The following is a 12,608-nucleotide window of genomic DNA, read 5'->3' as shown; positions in this document are numbered from 1 at the left end:
CTGGTATTGTTTAAAATTAAATAAATATGACCGCCTCCATATCGCTCTCACTTCAAATTCCCTTTAAGTAACGTAACCAGTGAGAGAAGGGAACTGTATCTTGCCACCCCTGGCTGTCTCTTCTAGTGTACTTAATCTACACAAGAGTCTCGCTTTACTACTCAAATACAAGTTTCCAAAATGACAATCGCAAAGTCTCCAGACTTGGTGGTGAATTAACATCTATTGTTTATTTCTTTGCTATTATTTCTTTACTACAAAGCAGTAAAACAAAAACCTTTTAAGCATTAGCAAATCTTGTCAGTCAAACCAGTAAGTGGAGCCGCACACAAATATCAGATTTTATGTGTAATATTGCCTGATTAAAATAGTTTTCTTTTTTGGAATGTCTATTTTTATAGTAGTACTCCTAATAAATCAATGAATAAATGAACTAAAACTAGAGCAATTAGAATCCCTTGATCATCCTTCTACTCCGCTTGAAAGATAGTTCTTTCAAAATTTTCAATCTGGTTTTCTTAGTGTTAGGGGTATTATAAAAGTTAAACCTTTTGAAAAAATGTTAACCACTTAACGACAATCTAACTTATTAAAACGTCCTGTTTGAGCCTGTTAACGGCTCCAGGACGTTTTAATAAGTTGCTTGCTCCCGCCGCCGCTCCGTACGTGTGCGCGCCGCTCCCACTGCCGTTTACCGTCGGGTCGCCGCGATCTGGGATTGGGGAAGAGGACCGAGTGGTCCTCAACCCAATCACAATGGCTTGAATGAATGGACGTGACCGCTATCAGCAGCCAAGCCCATTCATAAAACAGGAAACAGGCACAGCATTGTAAAATGTGTATAAAAATAAAAAAGTGAACATTTTCCTATTTAAGAGTAGAGTGCTCACTAGCGCGCTATCTTGTGGCCAAAAAGTAAAATTACACATACAGGCAATACATACACATACACTTCAATAACATTAATAACTTACACTTCCAAAGCGCTACTCCCCCTTCAAAAAAAAAAAAAGTTTTTGAAAAAAATTACATAAATAGTTCCCTTAGGGACTCTGCTTTATTAATCTATATTTTATGAGGGAAAATTACTTTTACTTTACTACATAGGGGCTTGTAATTACGGACCGGACAAAAAAAAAAAAAAAAAAACTGAAAAATATCACCTATATTTCCAAATAATATATTGTCGTCATACAAGCATGCAGATCAGGTGCTCTGACTGAAGTCAGACTGGATTAGCTGCATGCTTGTTTCACGTCTGTGATTCAGCCACTACTAGAGCCAAAGGTCAGCAGGACTGCCAGGCAACTGGTATGGTTTAAAAGGAAACCTCCATATTTCTCTCAGTTAAAGGGAACCTTAACTGAATGGGAGGTAAAGAGTTTCACTTACCTGGGGCTATTACCAGCCCCCTGCAGCAGACCTGTGCCCTTGGAGCCGCTCTGGAATCCTCCGGTCCCCCGCTGTCACTTAGTTTCGTTTTTGACGACTCACCAGTCGGCCGGCCGCCATGCGTATTATTGCACGCATTCCCTACTGCAATAAGCGCTGTTGCGGACCGCAACTCGTACAAAAATACGCGTTGCTGCATATCTACGCGTGCGTAATGCGGCAACGCATATTTTTGTACGCGTTGCGGTCCGCAGTAGCGCTAATTGCGGTAGGGAATGCGTCCAATAATGCGCATGGCGGCCAGCCGACTGGTGAGTCGTCAAAAACTAAACTGACAGTGGGGGACCAGAGGATTCCAGAGCGGCTCCTAGGGCACAGGACTGCTGCAGGGGGCTGGTAATAGCCCCATGTAAGTGAAACTCTTTACCCCCCGTTCAGTTAAGGTTCCCTTTAAACAGTTTAATACTCGGGACAATTTGGCAAATAAAACATGTCAGTTTTATCCACAGGGGAACGTTTTATTTTTAAACTATAATGGCAGAAAACTGAGAAATAATGAACTTTTTCCATTATTTTCTTCTTTTTCCCGTTAAAATGCATTTAGAATAGAAAATTCTTAGCAAAATGTACTACCCACAGAAAGCCTAATTGGTGGCGAAAAAAAAAAAAAAAAAGGTATAGATCATTTTGTTGTGATAAGTAGTAATAAAGTTATTGGTGAATAAAAGGGAGGAGCACTGACAGGTGAAAATTGCTCTGGTCCGTTAGGGTAAAAACGCTTGGGAGTGAAGTGTTTAAATAAAAAAAAAGTTACACATAATATAGGTCACGCCCTAACGTTTTTTTTTTTTTTATGCATTTTGCAGAGCATAGTCTGCTTCTTCAGAAAGATAAATCAAATATATCTAAAATCCACACAATTCACAAAAAATTACAATTCCCAGAATTTGCCATCAACTACATTATGATTATATAATGACCTGATCTCATACACAGTAGGACAATACTCATACATTTGAACACCCAACACCACATGCAAAGCAGGGTATGGTAGCATCATGCCAAATAAGTCAAACATGAAGCTGTAAAAATATTCCACCACCTTCCCAAGATACCAATATAATATTAAAATCGAGGCAGGCAGAGTTGCCAAGAACCTCCTTTTTTTATTTTTTTTTTGTAACCTCTAATATTATATGCAGCAGATGCTTTATAACGGTCCATGAAAATCACAAGTCCAGATCTCATGGGGATCAAAAAATGCATATGTCTCTTACCAAATGTAGGTCTTAACCAGTAGCCACACCTCTCAGTCTAATGCTTTTCTGCTAGCGTGCAGAAAAGCGTTTGACAACCTTTGGTGTCTGTTCCCGTCGTTTGTCAAATGCTTTGTGTTTTGATCCCCACAGGGCAGCTCTGCGGTTAGCCAATCCTGGATCCTACGCTTCATGTAGTTTCCAGGATGAGATGAGACGACCGGATCATGTGCTGCATTATATTGCAGTCAACTGCGCCAGTAGAATTACATGTGCTTTTTTGGTACAAAGCTGTGCAGCCATTGTTTGCGAATCCGCCTTTCCTACATTCATGCTGTATTTGTATATCAATAGGAATTCCCTAGCAATATCCATTTCATATTTTGACTCAAATAGAACTATAATGTAGTCTATTAAAATGTCTTAGTGTATGCCTTCTTTTACATATGCTTCCAGGAGGGGCAATATGAGGTATTCCTTCAACCCTGCTGTCACTCACCTCCACGTATGACTAGTCGAATTTAGGGGTAGCTTGCTTAGATCACTTACTTTAACCACTTCCTGCAAAATAGGCATTTGTAAACCTCCTGTTTGTCCACCTGAAATGCAAATAGGGCACTTGTAAAATTCTAACTATTCCACAAAATCACACAATGGGAGCGCACATGTATGCTTGTGCCCATGGCATGAAGTGGTTAAAGCAGGCCTGTGCATACATTGTTTACAACCTATGTATAGATATGTGACTAGGGTATTGTTAGTGGGCAGGCAACTCCTTTAACATTTTACTTGAAGTTCCGGGCATTCAAGCTATTCTATCTCTTGATTCGTTCCTGTTCCGGTTGCAAATCTGATTGTTTTTTGCTGAATAGCTGAGCCGTTCCAGACTAATTTTTGTTTTTGTACTTGTGTTTCTCTACAGCCCTCTGATTCAGTTTAATCTTTTGCACTCCAAGTTCCATTTGTGTAGTGTCCCCACCAGGGCTCTCCTCCTGTCAGCCTACATAAAGTTTATCAATCTGTTTCCTGAAATCAAACCCACTATCCAAGATGTGCTAAGAAGCGACAGCCAGCTCAGAAATGCAGATGTGGAGCTTCAGCAAAGAGCTGTGGAGTATCTACGCCTGAGCTCCATCGCCAGCAATGACATCCTGGTATGCCTAGAATTCATTTCTCTCCTAACAAATATCTCTATATGTGAGCTGCAATTTATGGTTTTGGATGAATTGACCTTTCTTCAGAAACATTAAATTACACAGCTTGTTCACTTATGGTGAGCAGATGTCAGGATAAGTAGGAGCAAGTCTTCATTTGTATCTGCAAGCTTGTCTGCACCTGAGTAGTTAGTGTGCGGTACTGGAGATGTGCATGATGTGATGTGAAACGTTAATACTGAACTCCTTCACTACACCAACCTGTCTGCTTGAGTTTAGACAGGATCCCAGGAACAAATTAAATGATGTGCAATGTACCGGTAATGTCACAGCTATTCTTGTTCCTGTGAAGTCACACGACCCTTGACCTATCTGTGACATTCTTATTAATCAAGAGAAGCCAGCATAACTGACTGCTGCATTTCTTCAAAAAGACCAGCACTCTTCAAACTCTTGTCTTCTGAAAATACATATCAGCTTTTACTCGGAATAGCGTGAAAAATCATCACACAGGATTCACAAGCGTCTTGATTTAGGCAGGACACATTCCAGGGATGAGCACAAGTTTCTGCGAAAACGCTTTGCACTTTGTAGTTGGTCCTAGCACTAACGCTAAATCTTTCTGTCGCCATATTTCAAATTTGATGTGATGCCTATATGAGACTTTTTCATGCTAAAGCCTGAGGGCTGCCACATGCTGTGTATTGATCCATGTGAGCTGGCTTTATCAAGATCCTTTTGATTCCTGTGTGATGAACAAGGAGCAGAGCGGTGAGAGCGCCATGCATGGTCACTTTTTTTTGAGGTCTTCTGTGTAAAAGCCGATATATTATTTTTTTTCAGAAGACAAGAGTCTGAAGAGTGCTGGCCTTTTTTGTGAAAATACTGTATATCCTCGGCTATAAGTCGAGAAATTTTGGACTAACTCAAAGTATAAAAGGGGTCGCCTTATACTCGAGACAGTCCAAAATGTCCTCACTTATAGCCATGAATGGGAGGGCACCTTTTTCTCTCACCTTTCCTGCAATCAAAGCAGGCAGCTTGCTGAAAAGCCCCCCTCCCACCACCACGCAAAGGGGCTTTTTCTCTCTATCCCCTCCCTGTGAAATCGCTGAGGCAGAAGCCATCTCACTCTGAGCTATCCCAGCACAGCTGCCTCTCTTCTTTCTTTACTTGCTGGGCTCACAGCTACGGCTGCCAATGTCATGTGACTTCATGTATCACATGACATCGGGAGCTGTAGCTTATGCACACAGCCCAGCGCTAGTACAGGGAGAAGAGAGGAAGCTGCGCTGGGATACTTCAGTGAGTGAGATGGCTTCTGGTTCAGCGATTTCACAGGTGGGAGAGGTAGAGAGAAGAGGCCCCTTTGTGTGGTGGTGGGAGGGAGGAAGGGGGGTCACACAGCCCTTAACTTTGCTGTTTAGACTTATATTTGAGTAATTCCAGGTTAAGAGGGTCAAATATTGGGGTTTACTTATACATGAGGTCGACTTGTATCAGAGTATATACGGTACATTTGAATTTGTCTGGCTGGTGCTCTGGCAGATTAGACCATGTGCACCTAGTTAGAGGGAGTGCCTCCAAAAAAAACCTTTTTTATTTGACAGTGTCATACAGAATGGCAGTTTGGGTGCTCATACTTAATATAAATCCTTGCCTCCTCCAATGCCTCAATCGTTACCTCGAGCGCTTGTACCATCTAACACTGGTGCAAGTAGTAACGTCACTACATGCGCTGATGTCACATGATGCAGGCGGTTGCAGTGATGCTGGACACAAGAGGAGGCCAGGAGTTGTGCCAGCGGACAGATGAGCCTTCAATACTCACACAGGGTGTCAAAAATAGAGATTGGCCCAGTGCTTAAACAGAGGTTTCCTTTTCTTATCATTTAAGGCATAGTCCCCACTGCATAGGTTAAATCTATTTGAAATCTGTGTGCAGTGTGTGGGCAGGTAATTGATACCTCTCTGATCAGATTTGATCAGAAAGGGATCTATCCAATGGTTGATCTAGTGGCAGATCAAATAATGAATGGCTAACTTAAAGGGAACCTGAAGTGAGAGGGATATGAAGGCTGCCATATTTATTCCCTTTTAAGCAATACCAGTTGCCTGGCAGTCCTGCTGATCTTGCTGAATACCTTTAGTCATAAGACCATGAACAAGCATGCAGCAGATCAGGGGTTTCTGATATTGTTAGATCTGACCAGATTAGCTGCATGCTTGTTTCTGGTGTGATTCAGACAATTCTGCAGCCAAATAGATCAGCAGGGCTGCCAGGAATCTGGTATTGTTTAAAAGGGAATAAATATGGCAGCCTCCATATCCCTCTCAACTGTGGTTCACTTTAAGTGGCTAAGGAGTTGATTATCTAAACCGTGCTAACTCATGGCATGGCTGCGCTAGCATTTTGCACACATTATAATGCGCGTAACTGTTTTCGCGCACAAATGCGAATTTTCGCACGCAAACGTGGCCTAAAGCGCGAAAAAATTTTTCTTGCGCGAGAAAACCGTTGTGTGCGTTATAATGCGCCCAAAACGCTAGTGCGGCCGTGCTATGAGTTAGCACAGTTTAGTGAATCAACACCTAGATGTTTACTGAGTGCTTGCAGTGTATCTGTTCACAATACACTGACCTTCATACAACACATGGGTACTATTTGCTTACTTATCTCTGGAGCACCTGCATTCATTAATAATGGAGTATGTCACAAATCTCGTCTCAATATTTTCACATGTAGTGTTTGATATTTAAATTCATCCCCCTGTATGTTAGAATAGTTGTAAAACACATTTGATCTGAAGCCAAACCCCTAATGAACACCGGAAAGGTCAGCTTTTGGATGTACACCAATGCTCCATAGTTTGTCCCTGTTAGAGGACCAGCATGTACTGCCCTGTTGCCTGGCAGATGTAGTAATATAAGTGGGCACTCTGCTGTTTTACCTTGACCAAGATCTCTGGCACAATTTTTGGGGGGAGGGTGTCATTATCAAAATGAAAACTTTGGTGATCGCAGGATATTTTTTTGTGAAAATTGCTGGGATATTTATAGGCTCTGAAAAAGTAACTTCATTTGAAAATCTGGGAATCTGATTTAACCACTTGAGGACCACAGTCTTTTCGCCCCTTAAAGAGACTCTGAAGCGAGAATAAATCTCGCTTCAGAGCTCATAAATAGCAGGGGCACGCGTGCCCCTGCTAAAACGCCGCTATCCCGCGGCTAAACGGGGGTCCCTTCACCCCCAACCCACCCCCCGCAAAAGTGTGTCGTAAAAAGGTCGCAGAATTTCCCTTCCTGGAGGCAGGGCTAACGGCTGCAGCCCTGCCTCCAGTCGCGTCTGTCAGCGGCGCATCGCCGCCTCTCCCCCGCCCCTCTCAGTGAAGGAAGACTGAGAGGGGCGGGGGAGAGGCGGAGATACGCGCTGACAGACGCGCGTGGGGCAGGGCTGCGGCGGTTAGCCCTGCCCCAACCAGGAAGCGCTCCCCGGGTGTATCGAGGGGGATTTGGGGGTGAAGGGACCCCCGTTAAGCCGCGCTATAGCGGCGTTTTAGCAGGGGCACACGTGCCCCTGCTATTTATGAGGTCTGAAGCGAGATTTATTCTCGCTTCAGACTCTCTTTAAGGACCAGAGCCTTTTTCTCCATTCAGACCACTGCAGCTTTCACGGTTTATTGCTCGGTCATACAACATACCACCTAAAGGAATTTTACCTCCTTTTCTTGTCACTAATACAGCTTTCTTTTGCTGCTATTTGATTGCTGCTGCGAGTTTTAGTTTTTATTATATTCATCAAAAAAGACATGAATTTTGGCAAAAAAATGACTTTTTTAACTTGCTGTGCTGACATTTTTCAAATAAAGTAAAATTTCCTATACATTTGAGCGCGAAAGTTATTCTGCTACATGTCTTTAATTAAAAAAAAACCATTCAGTGTATATTTATTGGATTGGGTAAAAGTTATAGCGTTTACAAACTATGGTGCCAAAAGTGAATTTTCCCATTTTCAAGCATCTCTGACTTTTCTGCGCACCTGTCAGGTTTCATGAGGGGCTAAAATTCCAGGATAGTACAAATACCCCCCAAATGACCCCATTTTGGAAAGAAGACATCCCAAAGTATTCAGTGAGAGGCATGGTGAGTTCATAGAAGATTTTATATTTTGTCACAAGTTAGCGGAAAATGACACTTTCTGACAAAAAAAAAGAAAAAAAAAAGTTTCCATTTCTTCTAACTTGCGACAAAAAAAAAATGAAATCTGCCACGGACTCACTATGCTCCTCTCTGAATACCTTGAAGTGTCTACTTTCCAAAATGGGGTCATTTGTGGGGTGTGTTCACTGTCCTGGCATTTTGGGGGTGCCTAATTGTAAGCACCCCTGTAAAGCCTAAAGATGCTCATTGGACTTTTGGCCCCTTAGCGCAGTTAGGCTGCAAAAAAGTGCCACACATGTGGTATTGCCGTACTCAGGAGAAGTAGTATGTGTTTTGGGGTGTATTTTTACACATACACATGCTGGGTGGGAGAAATATCTCCGTAAATGACAATTGTTTTATTTTTTTTACACACAATTGTCTATTTATAGAGATATTTCTCCCACTCAGCATGGGTATGTGGAAAAATACACCCCAAAACACATTATACTACTTCTCCTGAGTACGGCAATACCACATGTGTGGCACTTTTTTGCACCCTAACTGCGCTAAGGGTCCCAAAGTTCAATTAGTACCTTTAGGATTTCACAGGTCATTTTGAGAAATTTCGTTTCAAGACTACTCCTCACGGTTTAGGGCCCCTAAAATGCCAGGACAGTATAGGAACCCCACAAATTACCCCATTTTAGAAAGAAGACACCCCAAGGTATTCCGTTAGGAGGATGGTGAGTTCATAGAAGATTTTTTTTTTTTTTTGTTACAAGTTAGCGGAAATTGATTTTAATTGTTTTTTTTCACAAAGTGTCATTTTCCGCTAACTTGTGACAAAAAATAAAATCTTCTATGAACTCACCATACTCCTAACGGAATACCTTGGGGTGTCTTCTTTCTAAAATGGGGTCATTTCTGGGGTTCCTATACTGCCCTGGCATTTTAGGGGCCCTAAACCGTGAGGAGTAGTCTTGAAACCAAATGTCGCAAAATGACCTGTGAAATCCTAAAGGTACTCATTGGACTTTGGGCCTCTTAGCGCACTTAGGGTGCAAAAAAGTGCCACACATGTGGTACCGCCGTACTCAGGAGAAGTAGTATAATGTGTTTTGGGGTGTATTTTTACACATACCCATGCTGGGTGGGAGAAATATCTCTGTAAATGACAATTGTTTGATTTTTTTTTTTACACACAATTGTCCATTTACAGAGATATTTCTCCCACCCAGCATGGGTATGTGTAAAAATACACCCCAAAACACAATATACTACTTCTTCTGAGTACGGCGATACCACATGTGTGACACTTTTTTGCAACCTAGGTGCGCTAAGGGGCCTAACGTCCTATTCACAGGTCATTTTGAGGCATTTGGATTCTAGACTACTGCTCACGGTTTAGGGCCCCTAAAATGCCAGGGCAGTATAGGAACCCCACAAGTGACCCCATTTTAGAAAGAAGACACCCCAAGGTATTCTGTTAGGAGTATGGTGAGTTCATAGAAGATTTTTTTTTTTGTCACAAGTTAGCGGAAAATGACACTTTGTGAAAAAAAAAACAATACATATCAATTTCCGCTAACTTGTGACAAAAAATAAAATCTTCTATGAACTCATCATACACCTAACAGAATACCTTGGGGTGTCTTCTTTCTAAAATGGGGTCACTTGTGGGGTTCCTATACTGCCCTGGCATTTTAGGGGCCCTAAACCGTGAGGAGTAGTCTTGAACCCAAATGTCTCAAAATGACCTGTGAAATCCTAAAGGTACTCATTGGACTTTGGGCCCCTTAGCACAGTTAGGCTGCAAAAAAGTGTCACATGTGGTATCGCCGTACTCAGAAGAAGTAGTAATGTATTTTGTGGTGTATTTTTACATATAACCATGCTGGGTGGGAGAAATATCTCTGTAAATGACACATTTTTTATTTTTTTTACACACAATTGTCCATTTACAGAGAGATTTCTCCCACCCAGCATGGGTATGTGTAAAAATACACCACAAAACACATTATACTACTTCTTCTGAGTATGGCGATACCACATGTGTGACACTTTTTTGCAGCCTAGGTGCGCTAATGGGCCCAACGTCCTATTCACAGGTCATTTTGAGGCATTTGTTTTCTAGACTACTCCTCACGGTTTAGGGCCCCTAAAATGCCAGGGCAGTATAGGAACCCCACAAGTGACCCCATTTTAGAAAGAAGACACCCCAAGGTATTCCGTTAGGGGTATGGTGAGTTCATAGAAGATTTTATTTTTTGTCACAAGTTAGTGAAAAATGACACTTTGTGAAAAAAACAATAAAAATCCAATTTCCTCTAACTTTTGACAAAAAATAAAATCTTCTATAAACTCATCATACACCTAACAGAATACCTTGGGGTGTCTTCTTTCTAAAATGGGGTCACTTGTGGGGTTCCTATACTGCCCTGGCATTTTACGGGCCCAAAACTGTGAGTAGTCTGGAAACCAAATTTCTCAAAATGACTGATCAGGGGTATAAGCATCTGCAAATTTTGATGACAGGTGGTCTATGAGGGGGCAAATTTTGTGGAACCGGTCATAAGCAGGGTGGCCTCTTAGATGACAGAATGTTTTGGGCCTGATCTGATGGATAGGAGTGCTAGGGGGGTGACAGGAGGTGATTGATGGGTGTCTCAGGGGGCGGTTAGAGGGGAAAATAGATGCAATCAATGCACTGGGGAGGTGATCGGAAGGGGGTCTGAGGGGGATCTGAGGGTTTGGCCGAGTGATCAGGAGCCCACACGGGGCAAATTAGGGCCTGATCTGATGGGTAGGTGTGCTAGGGGGTGACAGGGGGCGATTGATGGGTGTCTCAAGGTGTGATTAGAGGGGGGAAATAGATGCAAGCAATGCACTAGCGAGGTGATCAGGGCTGGGGTCTGAGGACTTTCTGAGGTGTGGGCGGGTGATTGGGTGCCCGCAAGGGGCAGATTAGGGTCTAATCTGATGGGTAACCGTGACAGGTGGTGATAGGGGGTGATTGATGGGTAATTAGTGGGTGTTTAGAGGAGAGAAGAGATGTAAACACTGCACTTGGGAGGTGATCGGATGTCGGATCTGCGGGCGATCTATTGGTGTGGGTGGGTGATCAGATTGCCCGCAAGGGGCAAGTTAGGGGCTGATTGATGGGTGGCAGTGACAGGGGGTGATTGATGGGTGGCAGTGACAGGGGGTGATTGACAGGTGATCAGTGGGTTATTACAGGGAATAACAGATGTAAATATTGCACTGGTGAATTGATAAGGGGGGGTCAGAGGGCAATCTGAGCGTGTTGGCGGGTGATTGGGTGCCCGCAAGGGGCAGATTAGGGTCTGATCTGATAGGTAAAAGTGACAGGTGGTGATAGGGGGTGATTGATGGGTGATTGATGGGTAATTAGTGGGTGTTTAGAGGAGAGAAGAGATGTAAACACTGCACTTGGGAGGTGATCTGATGTCGGATCTGCGGGCGATCTATTGGTGTGGGTGGGTGATCAGATTGCCCGCAAGGGGCAGGTTAGGGGCTGATTGATGGGTAGCAGTGACAGGGGGTGATTGACAGGTGATCAGGGGGGATAGATGCACACAGTACACGGGGGGGGGGGGGGTCTGGGGAGAATCTGAGGGGTGGGGGGGTGATCAGGAGGGGGCAGTGGGCAGGGGGGGGGATAAAAAAAAAAAAGCGTTGACAGATAGTGACAGGGAGTGATTGATGGGTGATTAGGGGGGTGACTGGGTGCAAACAGTGGTCTGGGGGGTGGGCAGGGGGGGGTCTGAGGGGTGCTGTGGGCGATCAGGGGGCAGGGGGGGGGGGGGAAATCAGTGTGCTTGGGTGCAGACTAGGGTGGCTGCAGCCTGCCCTGGTGGTCCCTCGGACACTGGGACCACCAGGGCAGGAGGCAGCCAGTATAATAGGCTTTGTATACATTACAAAGCCTATTATACATATGTGCAGCGACGATCCGGGTGCTAGTAACTCGCCGGCGCTTCCGAACGGCCGGCGGGTTACTACGAGCGGTGGGCGGAGCGAGTCCCCGGCGGCTGATCGCGTCACGAATGACGCGATCGCCGCATAGCCACTCCCGCAGCCGCCCCCGCCGATGGACGTATTGCGGTCGTTTGGGCCCAGTCTTTGCCGCCGCCCATCGGCTGGGGGCGGTCGGCAAGTGGTTAACATGCTGTTGAATGTTTACTTTTAGTTTATTCTGCAGAAATTGAGTGCTTAGGCCACTGCTGCAAGCGTTGTTCTTTCTTCAGAATGATAAGGTTGTTTGCAATTTGACTTTCTCTTTTTAAGGCTACAGTTTTAGAGGAAATGCCACCTTTTCCTGAGCGAGAGTCCTCTATTTTGGCCAAACTGAAGAAAAAGAAGGGGCCCAGCACAGTCACAGACCTAGAAGACACAAAGAAGGAGAAGAACCACTCTGATGTCAATGGGGGCACTGAGCCCGCTCCTGTTAGCACAGCGGTAAGTCATAGGGGCACTGGTGGTACACATCTGCTGTTGTGTTACAACACCTTCCTTTTACTGTACTGACGATATGGTTTATGCTGACCCTGGATTTTTGTAAACATGGCATTGATTATTATTTTATTGTTACAGCAAGTATGAATCCCTGGCTTACAGCATGTTTAATGAGAATTTGCTTTTT

At 43.9% G+C, this 12,608-nt stretch overlaps 1 protein-coding gene across 4 annotated transcripts in view; it reads left to right on the top strand.

Moving 5' to 3' along the window:
* Positions 1-12,608, top strand: part of AP2A2 (adaptor related protein complex 2 subunit alpha 2) — a 159,871-nt gene that overhangs the window by 110,932 nt on the left and 36,331 nt on the right. For all 4 annotated transcript variants that reach the window (XM_068260807.1, XM_068260808.1, XM_068260809.1 and 1 more), the window contains exons 13-14: positions 3,571-3,802; positions 12,254-12,424. In XM_068260807.1, coding sequence (XP_068116908.1) covers positions 3,571-3,802; positions 12,254-12,424 — 403 coding nt within the window. The remainder of the gene's footprint in view (positions 1-3,570; positions 3,803-12,253; positions 12,425-12,608) is intronic.

The sequence above is a fragment of the Hyperolius riggenbachi genome, chromosome 11 (genome assembly GCF_040937935.1).
Source record: "Hyperolius riggenbachi isolate aHypRig1 chromosome 11, aHypRig1.pri, whole genome shotgun sequence".
Taxonomy (NCBI): domain Eukaryota; kingdom Metazoa; phylum Chordata; class Amphibia; order Anura; family Hyperoliidae; genus Hyperolius; species Hyperolius riggenbachi.
Note: the sequence above shows the minus strand (reverse complement) of the source record. Positions and strands in the feature narration are given on the sequence as shown.